Source organism: Chelonia mydas, chromosome 10, assembly GCF_015237465.2.
Source record: "Chelonia mydas isolate rCheMyd1 chromosome 10, rCheMyd1.pri.v2, whole genome shotgun sequence".
In the NCBI taxonomy this organism is placed as follows: domain Eukaryota; kingdom Metazoa; phylum Chordata; order Testudines; family Cheloniidae; genus Chelonia; species Chelonia mydas.
The window spans coordinates 63,637,910-63,665,766 of NC_051250.2; the positions used below are offsets into that span (position 1 = coordinate 63,637,910).

General features: G+C 42.3%; 1 protein-coding gene across 6 annotated transcripts in view; it reads right to left on the reverse strand.

Moving 5' to 3' along the window:
• FBN1 (fibrillin 1) overlaps positions 1 to 27,857 on the reverse strand; it is a 216,199-nt gene that overhangs the window by 52,445 nt on the left and 135,897 nt on the right. For all 6 annotated transcript variants that reach the window (XM_043524453.1, XM_037910538.2, XM_037910540.2 and 3 more), the window contains 11 exons: positions 26,485 to 26,610; positions 25,289 to 25,516; positions 22,976 to 23,101; positions 22,752 to 22,880; positions 20,889 to 21,014; positions 20,613 to 20,738; positions 19,424 to 19,546; positions 14,214 to 14,339; positions 13,077 to 13,202; positions 2,278 to 2,400; positions 1,409 to 1,531 (listed from right to left, as the gene is read on the reverse strand). In XM_043524453.1, the coding sequence (XP_043380388.1) occupies positions 1,409 to 1,531; positions 2,278 to 2,400; positions 13,077 to 13,202; positions 14,214 to 14,339; positions 19,424 to 19,546; positions 20,613 to 20,738; positions 20,889 to 21,014; positions 22,752 to 22,880; positions 22,976 to 23,101; positions 25,289 to 25,516; positions 26,485 to 26,610 (1,482 nt within the window). The remainder of the gene's footprint in view (positions 1 to 1,408; positions 1,532 to 2,277; positions 2,401 to 13,076; positions 13,203 to 14,213; positions 14,340 to 19,423; positions 19,547 to 20,612; positions 20,739 to 20,888; positions 21,015 to 22,751; positions 22,881 to 22,975; positions 23,102 to 25,288; positions 25,517 to 26,484; positions 26,611 to 27,857) is intronic.

Below are 27,857 nucleotides of genomic sequence, written 5' to 3' on the forward strand. Positions count from 1 at the left end.
ACCACACTACCTCTCAGAGAGTTTGGCTCTTAGTCTTTAGCTGACATTTTACACATCACAAAAACAGCACATTTGCTGCAATGCAGTTTGGCTGGCAGTCTCAGCTTATAGAAACCCAGGACTGGAAAAGCAAACATACTGCATATCAAGATTGATGTGCACACATTGCACAGGTGTGCTGGAAACACTACATAGTACTAGTCTAGTGAATTCTATCCAGCTCTCAAATCCGTGAGCAATAAACATTACAAGCATTTCAAGAGGAGTTCTAGCAAAATCCAGAAACTTAATTAATACTCATTAATCCCCTCCTCCCCAAAGATACAGTTCATATACACCTCAAAATTAAGGAAGAACATCTAGAAAATAAAAAAATGGAGGTCACAAAGGCCACTTGAGAAGCTGAATCAGATTCAAGAATTGTATAAAGAGCATTAACAGAATAATTCAAATGTAATTAACTTCAAACGTGGTGCTAGATTCTCAACTGGTGTAAACCAGCACAGATAACAGAGCGCTGCTGATTTACCCAAGCTGAGGATCTGGCCTACTCTCTATATCTCTATATATTGAAGGGGTTTACACTGCAGCCTATCAACTTCTACATCAAATTAGTAGCAATAGCGACTGATGTGACGTGCTAATCTGTGGTCAAAGTAGAAGACTTAAGTCTGAGTGGGGAATGTCTCTGGTGACAATTTACACAAGACATTATTCAAAAGTAGCTACTTTGGCCCATCTATGTATGAGCACCACATCCTAAGGGTACTATGCTGATCATGCAATAAGAGGGCAGTGAACACATGCTCACTTCTGAAAAGGAAAAAAAAAAAAAACATTTTAGGCAACTATATAAAGGAATTTTAACAGATGTGCCCCATTACTCAAATGTTACGTGGGTGGCCAATAATCTGGTTTATTAACTGGTCCAGTTATACCACCATGCACTGTTTTAATAAGTTTGCCACCCACATCTCTTTACAAGCAACTGCCATGAAAACCTTCCATCTTCACAAGGGAAAAAAAATGCTGTCAAGTTATACTGGTCAACTTTTTCTTGCCAGATGATGTCATGCTACCTGAAATGGGAGACACTGCAACATGACATATCATAATGCACCTTAACATGAGGCTGGAAAGTGTCAAAGAAAACACTTTGGTCTCATGACTCACACTGCCAAAGCCTGATCCTGTAATTGATACACACTTATAAGTCCCATTCAATGGGAATTCTGGGCATAGAAAGACTGCAGGATCAGGTTTTAGTTTTCGATTGTAAATATCGACCCAACATTGCACATTTAAATTAGTCTACCTATAAGCAGTGGGTAAATTTTCCCTAGAACTAGTCACTAAGATTCATGGGTATTATATGCCGAGAGTTGCATCACTGCAAAAGAAAGCTCACCTGTACAAGTGAAGCCATCCCCAGTGTAGCCGTCCTTGCAAAGGCAACGGTAAGAGCCCATTGTGTTCTTGCAATTGGCATGTGGGCTGCACATGTGTGTTCCATTGGAGCATTCATCCAGATCTTTAATATAACAAAAATTGCATTAGTAAAACCAAATCCATCGTCAATGCAACCTTTAAAATGCTCAATTCATAGCACAGGGAAACTCTACTTTAAACAATCTTTCACAAAAACAAAAAAACACACATTCATGATTTTTTACTTGACATGTTTTAACAGACTTTAAGAAAACACCCGGCATTTATCACTGGATATTCTGGGTTGGTGCATTCAGTAGTTTAGGGCAGTCCAGCTGTTCTCTCTCATTTTGAAGGGAGATTTCTTTTTTCTTCTGTTCATGACAGGCACTTCCCTTCCCCACTCAGATATTCTTCTCTGACAGGAAAACAGGATTTCCAGCATATTTGCAACTCAGCTAAGAAAGTTTGCTAGGATGTCTGTGTCACTTGGGAATCACCGAGACCCCTCCCTTAAAGATAAAGGGTAAAATGCTGGCTCCACTGAAGTCAATGGCAAAACTCCCATTGACTTCAATGGAATCAGGATATCCCTTCAAGTGCACAAACTATCTCCATACATTGCTTCATTTCCACCAGCCTTGCAAGCCAAGCAAGAGAAACTGTTCATGCTGACATGTCTCCCACATGACAGTGAATTCTTCCTTTGTAGTGTAAGATAAACTGACATCTTTAATGTGTGTGACAATTTATTTTAAAGTTGTGGATACAATGTTGCTTTCCACAGCTGTCTAAACACTTTTATTGATGGCTTACAATGCTAAATCAGACATAATGTATGAAACTCACCTGTGCATTTGATGCCATCTCCAATCCAACCTGAGCTGCACTCACATTTGAAACTCCCTGCCGTATTCGTACATATGGCATGTCTGTCACAGTTATGGGCTCCAATTTCACACTCATTGATATCTGTAATAACACGGGGGGAGGGGTGTTTGTGAAAGAGCTCACACATCAAACTTTTCTTACGTCCAGTAAGACTACGTTTCTTTCTTAAATTGCTTCTAACTGCTAGTAGCATTTAAGCATTAGGCATAAAAGAAAGACTCATTGCAAAGAAAAGCTACTGAATAGTTGGCTTATTTCAAACATGTATTGGCCTACTATTTTGTGTTTTGTTTGGCGGGGGGAGGGAAGGTTGGGCAGTTTTTAAAGCAGCACTTTTGAAGCACATAGCACCTAGGAGCCCTATGGTGTAATATACTCTAAAGCCCCAGTAACATCTGCAGTGCAAGGAGTGCCGTATTTGTTCTTTTCATTGGTGTGATGCTGGAAGAGTGTTGGTATGGGGATTCACAGGCCTCCAGGAAGAAGGGGAACAGCAGCCATGGAGATCGCTAGAGCAGTGAAGCTGCAGCAGATGCTCCGTAGCCTGGGGTTCTGTTTCCCCCAGACAGCCTTAGAAAGCCCTTTGGCAAAACCCGTTTAACTCAGACCCAGTGCCAGGACCAGGATTTGTACCCTACATTAGGGAGACACCGACATTTTACCAGCCTGTATCCTGACCTGTACTTGGTAGCTGAGGAAAAGGATGCAAAGTCTGCATTACACTGTTACCACCCAAGCCCTGGGCGTTGCTGGGGGCTCAGGGCTGCTCTAAATTGCACTGAGCAGTCACAGGCCCCAAGAGGCCATTCTTCCAGCAAGGGATCACCGGGGCGTAGCACTGGGCATACTCCATACAGCATGAATGGGGATGGTGCTATATGCCAGCTCTGCTCCACTAGCATGCCAAGGGTATCCCCCACCACCAGTAAAGCCAATGTTTGCACTGCCAGAGTGATGCAAAGCAGACAGAATGGGAGACGGGGGGGGGGGGGGGAGGGGAAGGATTTGGCCCACTATGTTTGGTCCTTTTGTGAAGGCAGACGGGAGAAAAGCACAGGACTGAGAGTATGTGGGAGTATTATTTATCAGGAACCCAACACATCTAAACAAAGGGAAGAAAAGGACACCATCCTTAAAGACAACATATAGCCAGCTATACTATTCCTCAACCTTCCCAGGCTTGCCAGCACATTCCATTTTAGCACTTGTTGTTTTCCCCTTACTTTGATTCTTGGGCAGTGTAAAATTGTAGAGAGAGAAAAACAAACCTAATGCAGCTCTTTCCTTATCACAACACAAAATTAGTGCTTAATATAAGCACTTGGAGAACTGGTATAAACTCAAAGAATGTTTTCAGAAATGATTTCTGGTAACTAAAACAAATGCTGCAGGAATTCTCTCACACACGAGCCATGGCTTTTACAACATTTACTGTATCCTAGGACTCTAGGTGTGTTTTGTTCTACTTCCATACAAGATGTAAACTGTCTAGAATTCACATCAAGCCTCTTAGAGTTTCTGTCAGTTGTTTCCAGCCCTTTTAACTGCCTTTAGTGGTAACTTAGGCCAAATCATCCCATTCTGCAGAACAGCCGACGGAAAGGAAAAATGAAGGCAAAAAAACCCTACTCTGCATGATTTAACATACAGAGAACCCAACCCATTCTCCTCTTGAGGTAGATTAAAAAGGGTCGGGGATCTGGACTAGGAACCATGGAAATTCCCAGCCCCAAACCCAAGGATCTCAATGCATCTACTATCATGCCTAACAGAAATTGTCCAACTAATACCAGTTAGGGAGAGGAGCAACTGGGGAGAGTTTTATATTTCTAATTTTTTTTTAAATATTAGCTAACTATTGTATAATCAAGATATGTCTAAACACCATCTTGCTTTGTTTCTTGTATTCCTTTCTTCTACCCTTTCTTTGCCTGTCTGTTTGCCTTTTAGACTGTAAGATCTGTGCCCTTCTTAGGGGAAGAAACCTACCTAGAGAACTCACTCCTAGATCCTCCCCCTTCCAGAGGTGCTGTGACTCTGGGAAGAGGGAACTGAGGACATGCAGGCCAACTCCCTTCATTTTGCAAGTTTGGGTGACAGTATTGAGCCTGCTGCATTTTATTTTTTCTCCTCTACGCAGAGCAATGGAGGAGGTAGGGTCCAATTTTTTCTGTGGCGTTTCTACTAAAATGAGAGAGGAGTCTGAAGAAAAAACCTGAGATGAACATCCCCAGTATTTGGGTCGGTCCAAAATTTGGTTGCTGGGGTCCATATCAAGATCTGAATCTGGCAGCCTGAGTCCATTTCTCATTAATGCAGACTAACACTAGCAATCCTAGAAATCATGCAAATGAGCACTTTTTTTAAAAAAGTTTAAAAACAAGGCCAGGAACAGATAACCCTATAACATATTTTCCTTAATCATGTGCAGAAACTTGTAAGATGATAATATTACCCTAGGCAGGAAACAAGTGTCTATTAAAGACCTTAAGGATGGTCAAGAAAGCTAATTTTGGTTTAGAGTGAAGAGAAAGGCTAGAAAGAAGTTCCAGCGGTCAACTACAGTATGTAGTGACAAGAAAAAACAGGCAAGCTGTCTGCATCTTTAATCTTGACATGAATATTTTAAAAAAGTTGTTAAACCACTGGTAATACTAAGGGTGCTCTGTATTTGATTACTTGAGGCTCTGAAATATTCAAGTGATCACATGCTTCTTTATAACCTTTTGAGCACAACAAAACAACATAAAAAAACAACATCATGCCAGATTTTTCTGCCAAGAATTTTTTAAACCACCAGTAAACACCAAATGGAAACTTGCATGCAATAGTTATGCTAGTTATGTTATATTCAGATTCAATTTTGTAAGGCAACTTCAGAAATAGTAAACAGACCTATATCATCTGATCACAGACACAGTCCAGCTCCCATTGACCCCACTGGGAGCAGGGTCCATCCTTCTGCTTTTATAAAGCTAGATGCTGGAAGCTTGATTCTCTCATCATGTCTTGCAATGCCAAGGAACGAATGGACATTCACTCCACTTGGGTCTAGTTATATCCTACTATTTAGTATTCTAATGGTCCAATCTTTCCATGGCAAAAAAACCTACAGGCTAACGGCAGCCCTGTGTAAAGGGGTCAATGAAATTAATGGGAGTTGTGTCCAATTATACTGGGGCTTAATTTGGCCTGAGGATGCTGTAAGTACTGAATTCAGACTTCTCAGGATGACATACAAAAGAGAAAGTGAGCTCTGAAGGGGAAAGCTTTTAGTGAAACAGATCTCTCCCAGAACAGCAAAGGGCCAGATTCTGTCACCTTTCCTCAAAGTATGAAGTGCCCTACTCTACAAATAGTTCCATATATTTGCATGGGACTGCTCAAGGAGTAAAGCACCACTCAACTGGAATAAGAGTACTAAAATCGGGGGCAAAGAGAACACAGGAAAATCCTAGCCAAGCCAGAATTTGACACCAGACTTTAGTCCAACAAAATTCCCATTGACTTTAGTGGGATTCTTACTAAAATAAAGAGTGCAAGGTCAAGTCACTGATCTGTATAAACACTCTCTTTGCCTAAATTTCCTCCAGTGTGAAAGTTTCCCTTTAAATATAACGCTATGGGAAGCCAACAAAAACAAAGGAATTACAATCTAAGGCTCACACCGCATCCTCAGCTGGTCCCATTGTGCGCCCGTACCACAGCACATGTGTTCTCATCTTTGTAATCACATTACTCCCATTGACACCAAGGGAGCTGTCTGACTATAGCAGATGACTATGCTCCTGGTAAATAACAGGCAGCTCTGGCACCATAGCAATTCCAGGCTCAGTGGGGACAAACCGTCAGTCTTCATTTACTGTTAGCTATTTTACTTCTTTTTGACTTCTAATATTCATTGTTCTCATGCATTAAGTAACAAATAAGGTGTCTCCCATTAATCACAGAGGCACAAATGTTTCTAATTGTGCATGAGCAACAATACATATGCACAACTGGCATATGCAATTACTGCACTTATGCTCACAAAAGTGGCAACTGCTTGAACAAATAACCAGCTAACATGCATGCACAATGACTACACCAATTACGTATGTGTATTTCTGCATGTTCTGAAAATCCAGGGCAGAAAGCAGAGATGGCAGAGACCTATTTAGTGGTACATCATCAGAGCCTTGCTCATGCTTTGGGAACCCTCTGCATTTCCTTGCACCTGAATGGAGAAGCCATGCCACCAGTACTGGCAGGAGCAAGGACAGTGGCAGAAGGAGGCCAGACTTTTTGAATAAATTATGTTTTTTTACATTTGGACTGCAGTATCACCCTGAAGCTAATGCACTGAAAGACTATGAAAACTTACACACTCACCCCCAGACAGAGAACCCATGCAAGGTTCTATGAACCATTTACACTTCACATTAAGGGCTTCAGTGGGGCTTAAGTAGACTAGAGGGCCTGGAGCATGCTGTCTATAGGGGTGAATTTAATCCAATATCAATCTGTGAACCAGCTCTGTTTAGCTGGAATTATTTTTTTGATACAGTCTCCCACAATATTTTTGCCAGCAAGTTAAAGAATTATGGGCTGGATGAATGGAATATAAGGTGGATAGAAAGCTGGCTAGATCATCGGGCTGAACAGGTAGTGATCAATGGCTCCATGTCTAGCTGGCAGCTGGTATCAAGCGGAGTGCTCCAAGCGTCGGTCCTGGGGCCGGTTTTGTTCAATATCTTCATTAATGATCTGGAGGATGGCGTGGATTGCACCCTCAACAAGTCTGCAGATGACACTAAACTGAGAGGAGTGGTAGATACGCTGGAGGGTAGGGATAGGAGACAGAGGGACCTAGACAAACTGGAGGATTGGGCCAAAAGAAATCTGATGAGGTTCAACAAGGACAAGTGCAGAGTCCTGCACTTAGGATGGAAGAATCCCATGCACCGCTACAGACTAGGGACCGAATGGCTAGGCAGCAGTTCTGCAGAAAAGGACCTAGGGGTTACAGTGGATGAGAAGCTGGATATGAGTCAACAGTGTGTCCTTGTTGCCAAGAAGACTAACGGCATTTTGGGCTGTATAAGTAGGAGCATTGCCAGCAGATCGAGGGACGTGATCGTTCCCCTCTATTTGGCATTGGTGAGGCCACATCTGGAGTACTGTGTCCAGTTTTGGGCCCCACACTACAAGAAGGATGCTGAAAAATTGGAAAGAGCCCAGTGGAGGGCAACAAAAATGATTAGGGGGCTGGAGCACATGATTTATGAGGAGAGGCTGAGGGAACTGGGATTATTTAGTCTGCAGAAGAGAAGAATGAGGAGGGATTTGATAGCTGCTTTCAACTACCTGAAAGGGGGTTCCAAAGAGGATGGATGTGGGCTGTTCTCAGTGGTAGCTGATGACAGAACAAGGAGTAATGGTCTCAAGTTGCAGTTGGGGAGGTTTAGGATGGATATTAGGAAAAACTTTTTCACTAGGAGGGTGGTGAAGCACTGGAATGGGTTACCTAGGGAGGTGGTGGAATCTCCTTCCTTAGGGGTTTTTAAGGTCAGGCTTGACAAAGCCCTGGCTGGGATGATTTAGTTGGGGATTGGTCCTGCTTTGAGCAGTGGGCTGGACTAGATGACCTCCTGACGTCCCTTCCAACCCTGATATTCTATGATTTTCATGTCTGCAAACTTCCGTAAAAGTATTTTCTGATTTTTATTTATTGGCTCTTTCTGAAAATATGTCAACTTTATCAGACTGATGTTCCATTTGTATTTTGAGTTTGTGCCCAGATCCCATGGAGAAGGTCACATAGAAGTCACATGGCATATACCCTCCTGGGTCCCTGCCTGATGGAGAAAATCCCATATCAGCAGGTGGGTCAGCAGAAGCAATTTGTAGAAAATGGATTTGCGTAGAAAAGTAGAGCTCAGCTGAAATTCATCCTCTGACACAACTAGAGAAACCTAGCGGGGGGAACTTTAATTTCTCCTGGTCTTAGCCCCATGACTTCCTGACTCTGACAAGCAGTGAGTGGCCTAGGAAACCATTACCTTCTTTTGGGAACTGTCTTGCTTTTTATTCAACATAACGGTGAGCATCTCCCAGTTTTACATGGGTCAATTCATTTGCTTGACATACACCATCAGCTTTCTGTACTTCCCCCACTTGATGTATTATCATCATTTACTATTGGACTTGATATAGCCTGCTCCCAAATTCATAAGGGGAAATGTATGTGTTTCACGGACATCAGAGTTCTGCTGTGCCACCAGACTGAGGCATAATGTGTTTTTAATGGATGGAGGCTAGAGGAGGGGCAAGGAAGAGAGGGAGACAGGCTTAAGAATGTAGCACATTTTACACGCTGCAATGTTAGGGCTACTCTGTGTCAATGGGATGGCTCTTGAGCGACAGCTGCAGGGCTGGATCCTTGCTTTTACCTTACTCTTTTGCAATGTGTTTGTTTTCAGGTATGCGGTCATTAACAGTCATACTGACCGCTCTTTTATATATAATCATCTTCACAAGGATGGGTGAGAGTGGGCTTTTTGCTCTAATTCATTTCTCTGTTCAGGGCTGGTGTCAGGGGGTGGCAAGCACAGCAATTGCCCTGCAAAGCTAAGTTGCTCAGGCTTTGGCTTCAACCCTGTGTGGCAGGGCTTGGGCTTTGGCAGGGGTGGCCTTAGACTCACTGGGGCTCAGGGCAGAAAGCCAGAGCAGACCGACCCCCCCCACTCGCAGCACAGGGCTAAAGCCAAAGCCCAAACCCCCCCACTGCACAGTGTTGAAAACCTCGGGTGTGGGCTTCAGCCCTGCATGGCAGGGCTTGGGCTTTCTGCCCTGGGCCCCAGTGAGTCTGACGCTGGCCATGTCTCTATTACACCCATGGCGCTCAATGCTGCTCACTCCTTACTCAACCCATACTCCCACTGATCTCACTGGGAGTCCTGGCTGAGTCAGAACTACAGAATTGTGCCCACATTCTGTTACTGAACTTTTCTCAATTCTCTGAACCTGCTGTGGAGAAGGCTGGTTTATTTTCTGCTGCTTTCGTTACCTGACTTTTATAAACATTCATCTTCAATGCTCTGACGGTTTGAGCCCAATTCTGCCCTAATGTGTACCCCAAGCAAACCTGTTGCAAGAACAGGAGCTTATCTAGTCCCCACACTACTCTCACTGACATCAATAGAAGTTGCATGCATGCAGTGGCAACAGGATAGGATACACGGAGCATAAGTCAGAGCTGAATTTGTCCCTCATTGTGTACAGCATATGTAGATCAAATCCAGTAAATCTATGGCTTTAAATCTACCAGAGTGGGATACTATGAACTCACAGGCAACACTTGGGCATGGGCAATGAACCACAGGGAAGAAAAGGGGAGTTTGTCCCAATACAGGATTTTACCTGTGCATGAATACAAAGAATTTATGTTCCCCACCACATAATGTGCACACACACAGTGATGGGAAATTTTGCAGACAGCTGCACAATCTGGAATGAGGGGAGGGGCTCTGCGCACCTCTATACCTGACCCACAATCCTCTTCTCTAGCAACTACATCCCATTCCCTCTATGAAAAATTAAAATCAGCTCACCTAATTTGGTTATGGGAAAGCCTGTTTTATAGGTAAATAAAAACGAAACATTTGTAGCACTCTCCCTAGACTGGCTTCATAGGCTATGTACATCTTTGCTTAAAACAAACTGTTTTCCTAAACTCTGTCCACATTCTTACTGGGAACTGAAGGGAAAAAACCTAACATCTGTGTGGGATGAGAATGTAAGGCAGTGGGTGGATTCTGAATACTGCTAAATGATTGGGGAAAACAACATGTTTACTTGTTAAAATGGAAACAATCAGTAATGACAAGGGAGGTGAAATATTTAGACAAAACTGTAATGTAACCCAGAGGACATTATTTAGTTGTTCTCAGGAAACAGAGAACCTCCCCTTCGAAAATCCATACACATTTTTGTAATTTTTTTCACAGGAGTGCTTGTTCTTTTAAAAAAGTGAATGATTTTGACTTATCTATACGAGGCAAAGAATTATGCGCTATGACCAGGGCGCTGTTCAGCACAAGTGCACAATCCCTTCTATGATACCAGCACTAAATGCTGCTTCCACAGTGCTCATCTGCTTGGTCACAGGAACTCTGGCTGTAACACTAGATTTGTGCAGAGAATGATGGGAGAGTTCAACAGTCTATAGACAAAAAGCGTTTTTTATTTTAATGCCCAGGAATGTGCACATTTTGACTGCAGTGGGGACTGTACAATCATCCCTTTTCTAGGCCATCAGCTTGGGACAGTCTTCATTTCTCTGTCACCCTTCACACCCCCATCACCTTCACACACTGCCAGCCCTTGTGTTCACGTCCCTTTTGTCTTCATTTGCTGCCCACTAGCTGTGTTTTCAGTAGTAGTGGGATGCTGACACAGCAGTAATCCCAGTGAGCCAGCTGTGATAGGACAAGGAATGCTACTGGGAGAGCACAGCGAGAATGGAGCCAACCTTAAGTGATGCAGTTCTAACCCGATGAGATTTTCTTGTTTTTAAATGCGTTCCATTACCCTGATTCAGTAATGCTCTCCCCTGAGCTGGGCCACCAGCTGACCAAGCATTTGTACACAAAGCCAGTTACACGTAAGGCGAGCCTGTCCCCTCCTGTACACAAACTGCAGGTCTGTGCAGACTCCAGCCCTCTCTGCCTGGCGAGCTGCTGAGCTAACTAGATAGCTGCACAGCAGCGCCCCTTGTGGTGGTCTACAAGAAGCGTTTCCCTCTGCTTTACTATACATACTTCCCCTCCCCAATAACCTGCAGAGCCAAAGCAGCTGCTCTTCAGGCTTTCCGGCCCCTCCCTTGCTGCCACCCTCCTCCCCACAGAAAGAAGCTGCTCTTGAGATACAAAGACCTTTCAGCTTCCCTCTCCATTCTCTTCACAATGTCAAGCCCTCCTCTCCCCCTTGCACTGGCTGTGACTGGCTAAGTGACTCTGTGGCTGAGAGAGTAGTTATACTCAATATTTCGAGCTGAAGATGTAAATTCCAGCTCGAGGAGACATACCCACACTAGCACTGATCAAGCTGGCACACTAAAAATAGTGTGTCTTGGACAAGTATGTACTCAGGGTGACTAGCCTCTCCTTCCACTCACGCTGCCATGGCTTTAGCATTCCAGCTGGATCAGAACTAGCATGGTGGGGTGGCGGGGGAAGGGGCTGTCTGTGTTTGCTCATGCTGGATTTTATATCTCCATCTCGAGATGTAGCGGGGTGACGAGCTAGGATGGGTGAGTAAGGGAGGGGGCGGGAGTGGCTACTTTGGGAAGGATAAAGAGAGGGAAAGGCTGATGAAATACTTTAGAAAACAGAAGTACCAGAAATAGCTGGCTCTTTCTATCTGGATATCAGTGCTTAAATTAGAGGAAAAGGTTGGAAGGAAGAGATTTCTCAGCCGTACTCTATTAGTAAACCAACACTGTCATGGATGAGTTTTCAAGTGAGATTTTTTTCCCAGTTGGCCTACACCAGATGTCACCAATATGGCAAGGATTTCCAGAAACTTTTCCTCCGAATAATACCCCAGATCCTTTCCCTGTAGGACCTTTATTTGCCCTTCCACCTCCTACCAATTACTTAATATTTCCTGGCTGCTTTAACTGACCAGTATAGCCCTGCAGATGTCACAAACCAATATTTGTGTCATCACTTTTCATTTCCCTGAGAGTGATAGCTGCGGTGGATGTGACTGAACATCACAAGGAATTTTCAAGTCTGCAGAACTAAAGCTCTGTATCTTTTTGTGTAATTTAGAGTAGAAACAAAGAATGTTGAAATGTTGGTCTACAGGGTAAAATCAAGGACTTCTTGGATTTAGATCAGTTCACGTCTGTAAAAGGCAGCTGTTACTAATGCACAACTTCAGGCGAGGTCCAATGTACCAAGTAGAACACCAGCTCCCCCATTGTTTTATGTAAGCTGTAAAAAATCAGCATAATCTCTTTTTGACACCTATTGTACAATATTAATAATATACTTCTGTAAGGACAGACTTATCAGCATATATACTTGTCTCATAAAGGTTGCCAGAACTGTGTTTACTCTAAATCCGTATTCAAAATTAAATTAAACATATGTTTGTGCTCATATTTTGGGCAAAGCTCATGACTCTCAACACCTTGGCTCAGATACTAGCATCTTGTGTTTTTAATGCTATCCTCTGAACGTGTAAGTCTGAACCTCAGCACTGTTGGCTAGCTGCTGCTGTGAAATAATTTACATTTTGGTTTTGCCGAAATATGTTTATAATTCAGCTAGTCAGGTATCTGTACTTCTGCCACTTTGCAAAAACTGAAAATATATTTTAGGATAGATTTAAAGCCACTAGTGTTTGCCAAAATAATATTTGGAATAGATGCCTATTACTTGCATATACAGTGATCTAATCCAAATCCAACGTGGTGGTCTTCATGTGGTCTTGTCATGTTACGCTGAATTACATGTTCTTTTCGGTCATACCAGCAACCATATAATAATAGGCCCAACTTTGCTCCCAATGGGATATTTGTCATTCACTTCAATGGGAGAAGGATCAGGCCCAATATTATGCCATACAAACACAACACCAACTCAGTGACTCTGTACAGTGTAACATTTTGCAGAGAACAGAAATCAAACAGATACAAGAGAGGTTTTAAAAGCTAGAAAAGGGAAATGAAGAATCAGATGATGATAATTATTAACTTTAAAATTTACCTGTACAACCAGTGGTTCCTTTTTTGCCTGAATATCCCATATCACAATGACAGATAAATGAGCCTTTTGTATTCTCACAGCTTCCACTTAGACAGATGTTTGGATTCAGGTCACACTCGTTGACATCTAGAAAACATAATTTTAAGATTTTACAAAATTCTTAGACCGTAACTAACCCAATGTCTTGGAGACATTAGTACTGGTACAAAAATGTGTCTACATGTGCAGAGAAAAAAATAAATTAGGCTAAATATTCTTCACCAATGTAAAATACTGTACATTTCCAAATCAGATTTAATATTGCTATGTTATTGCACTGATATTTATTTCCCAGCCCCTCTTATCTTTAATGCCAGCTTTCATTAATAATTACAAATGGCCAGATTTAATGGGGTTACACTAAGGATAAACTTGGTCTATTATCTGTCCTCAATATAGTTTGGTTTTTTTCTGTTGATGTTTCCACAAGGGCAGTAAGTGTGGTTCAATTTTAAAATGTAAAGGTAAAATTCTACTCTTCTAGCCATGCAGCAAATCTTGACTTCAATATTTTGCTCTACCAACACATGCTAAACTCCCACATGGTTTTGTCTTGGTGTAAGTTTTGGCCAGAATTCTGATTTTGGCTCACCCCTAAATCTGCCATCCTACAGCACCCTCTGTGATCTGAGCTGCATAGGGACACTCTGGAATGGGACCCGAAGAGAGACGGCATGGTCATCATGGTCATCCTTAACTCAGCCAAAGCTCTGAACACATGCAGATGATTCTTACTGTTGACAAAAATAGTCTGCACAGAAGGGTTGTCCATGTGGCCATAGCTAGTCAAAATACAGCAGCACTGCTTTTTAAGTTTTAATGTTTGCCAGTTTTGAGGCAGCAGTCAATTTGGCAGAGTGCTGGAACCAAAACCCTTTTTTCACCAAATGCAGGTATCCAAGTATATTTGTAGTCTTGATATGTAATGGCAAAAGACACCCGATTGCCTGGACAGTCGTTATTCTTGCTAGAACATTCACTGTTATTTTTATTTGCTTACGTATTTTAAATAAATCTAGTTTTATCATCATCTTTGATCACTTAATTAAGGAAGATGGCTTGTTAGAAAGATTAGGAATCAGAGGTGTTTTCACTTACCTATACAAGTCTTCATATCCTCAGAGGCCATGAATCCATCATAACAAAGACACCTGTATTCTCCTGGTATGTTAGTGCACTGGCCTCCATCACAGATGTTAGGATTGTCTTCACACTCATCAATATCTATAGGGAAAGTTTACATTAACACATCTTTTAGATAGGTGTTCCTTGTTATGAAACGCACTGCAACGAATGATGGCAAACAAAATTCTTGATGCTTTGTGATATATGTGCATATGATCAATCTTTGCAGTTAAACCAAATATAGTTTTATATAAAACTCCAACTGATTCCAATGAGAGCAGGAGCAAGTCTTGTATGCCCAAAATCACTTGTAGGAAAATAACTAAAGAACCTTTTTCATGCCGTATAACCACGCACAATCAGAAATTTCAGGTCCAGCCTTGCTGTCATTGAAGTCAATGGGAATTTTGCCACTGACTTCAGTGAGAGAGGTATTGGATCTTAAATGATTTTAAATAGCCATTCCACACACCAAATTCCCACACAAGCAGGATTACGCCCAATATTAGAATAACTAACATGTATGTATTTATTTCACTAAAATATTATAAGTTACTTGGATTTTTTTGTCCCTGCTGGCCAGTCAGGCTATATCTTTATGCTCTCCAGCATTTAAAATATTGTTCTGATCAGCACATCAGCCATCACTGGGGATTGATCTGAGGAACTGAGACTGCACTGTTTATTGCAACCATGATGGGATCTGGACTTTTAAAAACTCAATGGAGTAGAATTTCTTTTAAAAACTCTCCAGATTTTTCTTTGTCACAAACAACATATACCAGCACAGTTAAGATCCAAGACTCTGCTCAGTGACTGCATGGAAAAAACAGCAAAACAAGGACATGAATTGAGAACCCCCTGAGAGGGAAAGGGCGTAACTCACTATCAGACTGGTCTGTTGTGGATTTTGGTAATTATGCAGCTGCAGAACACCAACTCACTTTAACTGTTTGTCCTAGAATCTTATGTTTGTTATTCTTTTTTTTTATATTTCTAACAGCAGCAAACAGAAATGGTTGCACCTACAAGTTTTTGTATGGACAACTAACTCTTACTTGGTAAAAAGCTGATGGTTTACTGTTCATCCTACGAATCAAATAATGCTGGCATACACGTTAGCCTGGAAATGTAGATTTGGAAGTGGAATGTGAATTTATATGCAAAGTAAGTGCTGGAAATGAGAATACGAACCACAAACATAAAGAACTTATTTTATAAACATGAAGAACTTTATATGCTAAATTGCAAAGGTTTTACATTCACAGTTAGGGTGGAAAACTGGCTGACAAAGAATTTATTGTTTCTCCTAATTGAATTGATTATTAATGCATAACCTCACCAACCTGACCTACTATTACAGTGAATGGAACTCACAGCAGTTCAATTATGGAGAAATATATTCTGCAAAGGCTTCTAGCCATGTGTCATGTTACAGATAAAATACATTTGTGAACAATGTATAGGGAAAACTGAAAATCATAGTTCCTTATACTCAGTCCACAATGCCACTAAATGTATATGAAGTTGTTTTTACAGTCACGCACTGTCAGAGTAAAGCTACACACTTATCACAATGGCTACTGACTGTCACCAAGTGTACCTTTTCTCATTTCGTTAAAGAAGATTCTTGGGGCCAAATTTCAGTAGACATGCATGTACATTTTTGGCAATTCAATATTTGCATGGGCAATTACATATTTTGCATGTGCAGAAGAGACTATGTGTATATTTTGCAAGCACTGTGAAAGAGGCCCATTAAAATTTGGGGTAGCACCGAAATCCTCTGATTCTGGCTGCTGTTTTCTCCCCACAATGCATTACAGACACAAATAAATACTGCTAGCTAGCTGTCTGGTTACCTGATTTGTAGGAGAAAACACTTGGTGAGGCATCTAATTACTAATATTTGGGCTCACAGTTGCAGTAAATTATGGATGCCAAATTAATCTGTAATAAGAGGCTAGTGCTGAAAATCTGGCACTTAAAGTTAATCTTTTAAAAAGGTGACAAATATTGACAGCATTGCTCCTTCTGGGGATCCCATTCATGTTGTTGATGGAAACGATTTCTAAAATCAAGTTGAACAGCGGTTCAAAGAGAGAGTCTCAAGTTCTTCAAAGGAGCTGCATCTACTACATCCACATACTTGAGATGCTATTTCGTGGCTTTAAGAGCACAGATAAAAATGCGGACTTTTGACTGGCTATCAGTTATGCCATTTCTGTATTAATAAATCCCACTAGATGCAGTGACCTAGGTTTTGTTTTTGTTAGGTATTTTAAACTATTTTAGGGTCTAAGGCCCTAACCCAGCAAGACACTTAAAATATGCTTAATGTTAAACTTGTAAGTGCTCTCATGGAAATCAATGGGACTACCTGTGTGCTTAAAGTTAAGCATGTGCTTAAGTGCTTTGGTAGATCAAGGCCTAAAAAAGGTACTGCACATCCACAACACCCATCGACTTCAGTGGGAGTGGAGGATGCTCAGCACTTCACAGAATTATGGTTTGTTATCATTTCTATTGCACTTTACTAATAAGAAACGGCAAGCAATACGTTTCCAAAGGATTACTGCACTTCACTTGTGGTTGACGTCATTCTTCTGCCTGGTGCTTCCCAATGCAGCAATAATCCAGAAACGTACTGCTTGTTCATGCCTTAATATACTACAGAGTGGCAGGGAGACCGAAAGAGAAAGAACGAAAAGAAACCCTGGAGTGATTGTGTGCATGACTCCACAAATCTTTATTCGTTCCCTCATTCACTCGGCTCGACTATTCACGTAAGTAAGGGCTTGCAGTATCAGGCACTAACTTGTAACTCCATATTCACGTACCTATTATTTCTTTTACTTCACTAACTAAATATTGAGAAACTGCAAGACTAGAGCCTTTGAAATTTTAAGTTTCAAAAGGTGGAAATGTTGGTTTTTGCAGCCAAGACTTTGTAACAACATAGTATGATGGTGGGTAGTTGTGAATAGCTGGCTTCTGAACAAAGTCCTAGCTTGCACAGCACTTAGGGTTGCCAGGCTTCCAGTTTTCAACCGGAATGCCCAATCAAAAGGGGACCCTGGTGGCTGCGGTCAGCACTGCTGGGCCGGTCAGCAGTGCAGTGGAGCTAAGGAAGGCTCCCTGCCTGCCCTGGCTCTGCTCGGCTCCCGAAAGCAGCGGCATGTCTCTCCTGCTCCTAGGCACAGGGGTGGCCTGGGAAGCTCGGCCAATGGGAGCTGCGGCCAATGGAAGCTGGGGGGCAGTGCCTGCGGGGCATACTGGCCACTTCTGGGAGCCGCCTGAGGTAAGCACTGCCTGCAGGCCGCATCCCCTCCCGTACCCCAACCCCTTGCCCCAGCCCTAAGCCCCCTCCCACACCCCAAACCACTCATCCCCAGCCCCACCCCAGAGCCTGTACTCCCAGCCAGAGCCCTTCCCCCGCCCCACCCCAACCCCCTGCCCCAGCTTGGAGCCCTCTCCCACACCCTGAACCCCTCATTTCTGGCCCCACCCTGAGCCCACGCCCCCAGCTGGAGCCCTCCCCCCACACCCCAACCTCCTTCCCCAGCCTGGAGTCCCCTCCTGCACCCTGAACCCCCACCCCCACCCAGAGCCTTCACCTTCCTCCCCCCCACGTCCCAAGCCCTGTCCCAGCCCAGCGAAAATGAGTGAGGGAGGGAGGGTGGGCCTTGGGGAATGGGTGGAGCATGGGTGTTCAGTTTTGTGCAATTAGAAAGTTGGCAACCCTAATAGCACTGGCAGGTATAAATACGCAAAGACTCACAATCAAATTCAGAATTTTTTAGGCCCTTCATCTAGGTCAGATTTGACTAGACCCACCTGTGGACAGGTCTATAGTACAGTCAACTTTTGATTGGAGATGCTAAGAGCCCACCCCTGTCCCTCCAATAAAGGTCAATCAATCATTTTCTTTTGACACTGGAACATGATGAGTTGTTAGATTTATAGCTCTATGGGTTTTCAAATCCAAGTCTGGGGTTTTCTTTTTGCTTCTGTTTGCATTGACAATAGGTTTAACAAGCATTAGGGCCTTTTTACTAGGGCACAGTGTCTCATTTTTCTACTGGCGTGTAGGGGACATTCCTGGGTGGACTGGAGCAGGAGTGGGGCAGAGCCAAAGGCAAATGCTCTCTGGTGATTCCCAGCCAGTGCAGCTTCATAGTCCTTCAAGGCAGCTCTAAGTTATGGTGGAGCCTGTTGAAACCAGTGGGAGACTTTTCATTGACTTGATGGGCTTTGGATCAGACTCTAAAAAGTCCAATACATAAGGTAATACTTTGCACTGGAAGACAAAATTCACCTACTACACAAAATCAGGGCCGCCCAGATGGAGGGGAAGTGACAGTCTGCCCCAGTGCTACCATTTGAAAGGGTCCCCAAACTGAGTGGCATTGTGACCTGGTGCAGAGGGTCACACCACCACTCAGGTTTGGTCCGGCCATCCTGCCTTCATGACAGAGGAGTGACTGGGCCAAACCCAAGCAGTGCTACAACCGCACGTGCTAGGCTGTAACACCCAGAGCAAGAAGCCAGACTTAGGTCCGTGGGACGGGCTGCTACTGTGCGGTGAATGTGGGGCAGGCTTGCTCTCCAACACCCCTCTCCCCGGGGGTCTCATCTCAGTGGTTTTGCACCCTAGGTCGGGGAGCCCTCAGTTTCAGATTTTGCCCTGGGTCCCCAAAAACCTCTGTGTGGCCCTGCAGAAGATAAAATAGTTTTTGCCCCCAGACTCACAATGGACGCTGATCTTTCCTGTCATAGTAGCAGGCTCTGAAATAATACAGCTACAGCCAGCTGTAGAATGGACAGCTAGAAATATGTATCTTTTTTGTTGAAAAAAAGATAGTCCCCTGAGAGCTATTGAGCTGGAAGTTGTGAGGCTGTGACTTCAGTATTGTACTCTTTCACCCAAGGAGAGAACCAAATTCTGCCATGCATAACATCTAGCTACATTATTTATTTTTACTTTACGTAATATTTGTCCAAATGAAATATATTAATCATAACATGTTCAATTCAGAGTTTTAGGCAGTGTGCATGGAGAACTGTAAGAATTAATGAAGATAACAGTATAAATGATTTCAATCTGTACTCCTAAAACTACATCTCACTTTTCAATACAAAGTAAAGAGCTTTCAGTACAAATGCTCACAAAGCTACTTTACCAGTGCAAGATCTGTGGTCTGGCATTAGTGCAAAGCCTGATTTACAGCTACATTCGTAGCTGCCCTCTGAGTTTGTACAGAAGGTGTCACAACCTCCATTCATTATGCTGCATTCATCAATATCTAGAAGGAAAGAAATGAAAGTTAAACACACACACAAATAAATTTTTTTGTTAAGCATATTTCATGGATACATTCTGGGACAATTTAAAAAGAGGGTTCAATCCAGCATCTACATTTGCGCACACAATTTCTGCTCTCTTTTTACACACCCGCATTTGCAGGTGCAGGAACTTGGATGCACATGTGGACAAATATATAGGCACATCAAGGAATGAGATGTCCAATTAATTGAATGCATATGCAAATGATCCCGCACTTCTGTCTCTCTCTGGGTGCCTAGATAGTCCCTATCACTGTAGTTCCTGAATCACCTGAAGTCAACAGAAATGCTTGTGTAAGCGCTTACAGGATTGGGCCGAAGTCCCTGACTGTGTACACCTTATTCAGGGAGGATCAGAGCCACTGTTTTGGCACGTACATCAGAATTTTTCAAAATACGAAAAGTGCAGTTGTATTTTTTGTACACAGTGTCTGGTACGAGCTTAGAAGCCCTTTCTGAACTTATGGCTTTTAAGGAAACTGACAGTAGAAATTTATACAACAGAGATATTTACAGATTAGTTTAAGGATAAGTGTCACTGAGCCGCACACACTATTCTACTCTACCAATGCATTGCAACCTCAGAAATGCCAATCTGAAATAAAATACAGATCTGAGGGATATCACAATGTATTTAAGTGATCTTAGTTACAACATTTTACGGCACTTTAAAAAAAATGTTTTTTTTTGTATCTACTGGTTAATTTACCAAACAAAATAATCCAATAAATAAATATGCTGTGTAAATACTGAGTGTTGGCTGGGCAAATAGCAAAGAAAATGCGGGCACAAGGGTCAGATTTGAAACAGTGATATAACTTCCTCGATCTCAAAGGAAGGGATGTGCACGTTCATGCTACTACACACTGCTCTGACACTGTGCCCGAGATTATTGAATCAGATGTAGATATATTTTATTAGATAGACACAATTCTTTACATCAACTCTTGTTAGTGAAGTGGCAAGCATTAATTGGTATTTTATGTTCATTAATAATTACAGCTGTTCTGAGGATCAAGTTCTTACCAATACAAAATAATTTGTCGGGAGTGGATTGATATCCAGGGTTGCAGGCACACTGATACCTTCCAATCATGTTGACACAATGCCCATTTCTGCACAGGTTGTGGCTTAGGTCACACTCATTGATGTCTATTTCAAAAGAAAAAGGGAACACATTTTACGTCTCTGCACTGCAACAATATTTGAGTAAATGCCATAAATGAATGCATAAACAGAGCCATGAAATGCAAATATAGAAATGACCTATATACGGTGCACATTTTGCTGGCACCATCATACCTATACATGCGGAGATATTTGGAGCCAGTTGATGACCTGGAGGACAGTTGCACTGAAAGCTTCCTTCTGTGTTTATGCAAATGCCACCTCGGCACAAAAGAGGATTTCGCTGACACTCATCAATGTCTGTAAAAGGAAAGGAACACACATCACTGCAGGCACTAAAAGCTCCTGAATGCAACAGAGAATAAAGTGCTGGTGCTAAACAGCAACATCGGGAAATAAGTGTTTGTTTGACCCTTGGAATTCTGAGAGTGCATAGATGCAGCTCCTCCCTATGTATTGCTCCCTCTCCTGTGAATAGTATTCTTACCTCTTCTAGCTGCTGATCCTTCTCCTCCACACATCAACAGACATGCCCTCTTCTCAGGTACTTACCCCCCATATCCTTGGAGAATAAATACAACTGTTCCTCCCTATCCTGTGGACAGTTTCCTCACTTCTCTGTTTGCCTCTCTGCTCTGAGCTCCCTCCCCACCCAGACATGTGCTCCAGGTCCACCAGCTTCTTTTTGCTGGCTGACAACCCAGTAGTCAGCTTCAGACTGAGACAGCAGGAAGGGGCTTCAAAAGGAGCTCCTGCTGCAGAGCTGGAAGGGTTTCAACCAGTGATGAAGCTGGGCAAGACAAGATTCATTCTGGGTAAGAGCCCCAGGCTGCCAACCCATTAATTCCTACTGGAACGCCATTTACTACAATTATTGATCAGAAAATGGCCTGTCTCCTAGGAGCAGGTGGGCAGGTTTTACTAGTATGCATATTCCTAAAAAAGAAACATACTTTCAAAAACGTCACTTCACATCACTAAAAGAAAAGGAGTACTTGTGGCACCTTAGAGACTAACCAATTTATTTGAGCATGAGCTTTCGTGAGCTACAGCATACTGTATGCATCCGATGAAGTGAGCTCATGCTCAAATAAATTGGTTAGTCTCTAAGGTGCCACAAGTACTCCTTTTCTTTTTGCGAATACAGACTAACACGGCTGTTACTCTGAAACTTCACATCACTGTGTACTGTCACTACATGTTTTGAGGCCCCGCATCAGTCATCATTTAAAATGTATATTGGAGCTTTTTCAGTGCTTAAACTGAGCCCCTTGTTGCCCACAGCCATCCCTCCCTGCCCATCTCCCCCTCCCCCAAAGAGTCACATTCTGCTCTCAATTTCCATTAAGTTACACTAGGGTTACTCAGGGCAGAGTCTGACTAACAGTGATGATACATAGTAAAAAAAAAAAAAACAAAAAAACAAAAAACCTGCTACTAATCATGCTATGCAGGGCTGTGCTGCCAACTAGGAGATGGGGATCTTGGGGATGAACTGAGAATCCTTGCCCTTTGTGCATTTGTGCTTTGGCACCCTAGAGAGGCCTAGAGAGAGCAAATTCATTTTTGGGGTGAATCCTAAGCACCCACTTTAGGGTCAGCCCTGAAATGAGTTAAGTAACAATATTTACAACTGAAAATTTCAAGCACAAAACCCAATGAGTTTAGAGTATGTTGGAATAACAATCCTTTGTGTGGAGACAGGCCAAGCCCAGGATCTTTTATCCTAACTCTCTCCCAAACCCAGCTCCTGAATGTTAGTGGTTCAGATAAAATGAACCAAGAACCAACTGATGGATTTGACTAATAAGATTCTGCAAATCCAAAACCAGCCTGATTTACCCACTGTGGAAATGGAACAAAACCAGAACCTTCTATTTGCCTTCCCAGTAATATGGAAGCTAGATCTGGAAACCAGATCAAGAAACCAGTCCTGTTTCAGTTTCCAAAACAAAACCTGACTAACAAAAGGCTTTGCAAAACCAATCCCAACATAGAGACTCTGTACCCCTCTTTGGAATATGACATAAAACATACCCATGCAGTTTTTCATCATCATAAATCCACTTTCATAGCCTTCAAAACATTTACATTCGAAGTCCCCTGGGGTATTGACACAGATGCCTTGACCACAGAGATCAGGAGATATGCGGCATTCATCAATATCTGAAATACAAATAATTTTAAATGCATGTTAAAATATAATTTAACATCTGTGTTTTCAAGACAATGTTCTGAAAGCTACCAGGTAAGACTTTTACCTGTACAATTTCTTTCTTCAGAATCAAGTGCAAATCCGCTGTCACATTTACACTTGAAACTGCCAATGGTGTTTCTGCATTTTCCATGGGTACAAAGACTTGGGATCATTTTGCATTCGTTGATATCTAAAAACGAGACAAAGAAAGGTTTGGTTATTTTTAGTAACCATCCAATTTAGTAAAACTTCACTGAAAGAGATTCAGGTTAGTAAAATTCTAAATCCAGCAATAATGACCAGCTTCTCCAAAGCTGCAACTAAAATTTTGTGCATGCAAACCACTACATTCAAATAATAATGACAACATGTAAGCAATTATATAGCCCTTTTCATCCATAGATCTCAAAAGTGCTTTACAAAAATAGGAATGTATTATTATTCCTATTTCACAGCTGGGGAAAATGAGGTACATCCTGTTCAAATTTCATTTGGACATATGGGAACAAAAAGAATTTATGTGACAAAGAATGTATTTGCAACACACAGTAACAAATGTAGAGAATGATTTGAGTGAGGATCTTCTGAGAATTTGATCCTGTGTATTTATTTAAAGTAGTTCATTCCCTTTTTATGATTTTACAGATGAACACAAAGACCTTCACGGATGATGCTGTCAGTAGGAGGTGGAGTGAAGTGACTGCACATACTGAGTTACTAGGGAGAGTGGAACTCTGTGAACCAGTACTGAAGTAACAGTAAGATTAGCAGCATTTGCTATGTAAGTAGGTTCTAATAGAGGCCTTCATTCAATGCAAAGCTATTCAAGCCCCATATACCTCCCAGCTCCTTTCCTTTTATGATCCTCACCATAAAATAGGGGGCTGCTGGGAGGCAGGATTTGGCACTAAGACAACCGGTGATCTAAAGTCTTGACTTCACATCATCTTAACAGACCACATTACTAAGCTCCTATAAACCATTTTCCACACATATGACAGCAAGAACTAGGCGCACATACCCCCTAAAACATGCAATAAGGGGCCATCATGTGAGCAGTACAAAGGACTCACTACTTTCAGTGAATCACATCTATCATACTCCCACCTCTTTCATAGCCTGGAGACCGCAACAAGAATTCATACTGAGATTCACCTACGTAGTAATGTAAAGCACTAACACACATGAAACTGACCCCCAATTTCTTTTGTCACGAAAGGCTATTTTTTCCCCTCCTTTATCTAACAGAGTCGATCCAGGGCTCACTGAAGTCAATGGAAAGACTTTTATTAGCTTCAGAGGGCACTGGATCACGCCCAGAGTGGCCAAAGAGAACTGCCAAAAGAATCACTCCATCCCCTGATTTCTGAAGAAAATGAGACTTCCATGAGTCAGAGAAAATATAATTACCCTAAACAAAAGCACATGTTACACTTCTTTATGGATAATTAAGAGCCTGGTAACTGTTTATAAAACTGATCCTGAAACAATCACCACCATGTGTCATTCTCATTTGTGTTTCCCCTTCCTTTCAAATATTAAAGCATTTGGGTTTTCAGTTAACTAGTTTCTTTAAATGCCTTTTCCCAAACACATCCACATCCCCTTTCACTTTTGATACCATGTTGCTTAATCTAACTGGTAACCAAGGAAGAAGCTTTCAGAATGAGGTTCCATTAATGCTGGAAATTTACCCCACAGAGTCATAAAATGACCTAAATGAATGAAGTCTTCATTTGCTGTTTCTACCATTAGAATATAACAATGGCTAACAAACTCCATGACTCAGACTCTAGCGTAGATTCACTTTTGCACGGCTGAAGCTATCTTTACAGAACATGGTATGTTTCTCCCTCCTCCTCCAACAGCTGTGCAAGGATTTTCAAAGTGTTGAGAGTCTCTTTCTCCCTTGATTTCCAAGGCAATTTAAACATATGTATCAGCCACAGTAAGCAGTGGTTCTATAACAATTCCAAAGTTGGCTACTCATTTTGTTTCAATTTATAAGGGGCCGGAGCCAGATTTTCAAAGGTATTTAGGTGCCCAAAGATGCAGACAGGCACCTGGTGGAACTTTCAAATGTGCCTACAGTAGGTTAAGGGCCCAGCTCCCAATGAAACCTATGGGAGTTAGCTGCTTAGTCACTTTTAAAAATCCCACAAGGCACCCCTTTGCATCTTAGGGTGCCTAAATACCTTTGAAAAACTGGCCATATGTCCTTACTCAGTAATCATTCCACCCTTAACCAAGCCCTATCTCCTGCAGACTTCAAGTCCATAGGAATATAACCTGAGTAAGAAAAGAGTAAAAACTAAGGAATGCCATCAAGATGTGGCCCCCAATGGCTTTATATATGAATTGAAACCCCCTTACATACCTTTAAAGAATGGCTTTCCATTTATAATCTCTCCCCTACTAGCAAATCCAGGTCCTCTTGGACAAAGAGCTTCAAATTCAGGAGTTGCCTTCACAGGACATTCCTCGCATTCAGGGCCCCATGCTGCACCAACAGAACAGCAGCAACTATCCATTCGGTGCCGGCCTGCTATCGGTAATGTACATTCTTCATCTTCATGCTTCAAGTAGCAAGTCTCCAAGCGAATGTCTGTTGGGTAATTAAATAGTGAGATGATAAAAACTATGTGTGCGCAGTACATGTGTGTGTTTAACGAGCACGAGTGTTTGAATTTATGCGTATTTGACAAAAAGTCTGCCTCACTGCGGGGCTGGAGGGAAAGCATAAACACAAGAATCTTCTCCCAGAATCCCTTCTCAGTAGGGCTTGCTCCATTTCCTCAGATCAGGAGGATGCCAGAAATACCACACAGTTCTTTTCACTGGAATTACTGGCACTAAGCTCTGGAATTAACAGGCCTAAAACTTTCCAGGAAATGGGGCTCAGCATTTGAGGTCAGTTTTGGATCAGGGAAGAAAGGGCCTCCAGCATTCCAGTTCCGCCATAACCTATGTCTTTGTCCAACGAACACTTGAAGATTTGCTGTTAAAAAGAGGTGAATGCACTGCAGATGAAGTCTATAGATAGCACCTGAAACGGAAGACTTTTTCTGGACTTTCCTCACAAAGAGATGTAGACTGGGGAGAAGCATTACAGTCTCTCTCAAACTCATGTGTACCTCAGCCCTGGCTTGGAGAGCCCACCTCTGGGGATGAGTGGGACTAGTCTCCACGTCCATTTTATCCTTGACTTCTTGTTGAGGCCAATCAATAAATGTTACCAAACATGTCCAAATTTGCTGGGGGTGTTATAACATTGACACCTGCCCTCTGGGAAATGGGACCAAGGCTCCCATCTCATTTCACATAAGTTTCTGACCCCCCATCAGATGAGTTTTGGTCACTAACTATGCTACCTAGTCCAAGCTCTAACTGGCAACCTGAAGTTGAATGGCTCTGTACACCATTACTGATCCCATTTTAAAATGATTATGAATAAAATCTATTTCCCTATTTACAAGAAAGTATGGAATGCAAATCATTGTTTGACATACAGAGATTTGGGTTCCCTCCCCGCCAAACATCAAAAAAAACCCTGTAAAATAGCTTAATACCTACCAAGGCATGTCCGTCCAGAGACATCTAAAATCATTCCACTAGGACACTGGCAAACAAAGGAACCCAAGGTATTGACGCACTGACCGTTCGGACACACCCCAGGAAACACTTCGCATTCATTTACATCTATTTCCAGACAAAATTATAAAAATGAAAATCAATGCAACAAACATACCCAAATTAGAAATATATAACATTTTAACACTCCCATTTTAGACTGACTAGGAATCAATCTGCAAAGTCTGGCAAAATTCCAAACTCTTGGGCTTTCCTACGCAAATCAGACCGAACTAATTAATTACAGCCCCCTGTCACTGATTAAAACATATTAAAAATGTGCTGTCATTGCACCTTTGATATGTCTATTGAAATCAGGTTTATAAATAAAACAAAATTAGGTCACTGAAAAAAGCTGTCCTGCTGTATGTTCATTATGGGACAGATTTTTAAAAGTATTCGGGTGCCTAAAGATGCAGTCAGTCATCTAGTGGAATTTTCAGAAGCGTCTAGGTGTCTAACTCCCATGGAAACAAAATTATGCTAATGTTTCGGCGCTTTTGGAACTCCCACTAGACACCTATCCGCATCTTTAGGCACCTACGTACTTTTAAAAAACTGGCACAATTGCTTTTTCAACCACTTGTAACATTACCGATTAATTTAAGTTCCTGAACATATCCCTGGTGAGCATGGAATTTAACTTGATTGTGTACAAGCATCTGAATTGTATTTTTTAAGAGGAAAATGTTGTACTGTTTTGTACGACGAGGTGTAAAGCATAATTCAGACTGCTGAACTAGGATGGCCTGAATATAAATAAGTGGTTTGCAAGGCCCTTCCACCTCCTCCTTCTGTGGAACATACTGTATTTCACACAAAAACGGCTTGACCGCTTTTGTTGAAAATTGTCTTGGAAATTAAATGATAGGCCGAGACGAAGCATCAGAAATTTAAGCAAGTTAGGAGGGGGTGAGCATAGGAGGTTAGAATGGAAAGGCTCCCACAACCTGCAGTTGCATTGCACATTCAGAGAGTGAAGCCAGGAAATGGGTCGCTCAGATTTGTAGCGTTGCTGATTCTCGCAATATCTTCAAGAGTGAGGTGAGTCTGGCCTATGACAAGGCTCCAGATCACTTATGAATATCAGTTTCTGAGGTAAAACTCTGCTGATTGGCTGCCTTCTCTACTACCCCCCTCCTGGGAAAGAACCCCTTATGGAGCTGCTTCAGGCAGAACTTTCTGCCCATCCCCTCAGGCAGCCAACCCCATTCTCACTGGAGGGAGGGAAGGAGGAAGCAGAAAGAGTCCAGCAATTCAGGAGGTTCTATTATCTCTTCCCATCCTGTGAGCAAGGGGTCAGGCAGACATGGAGG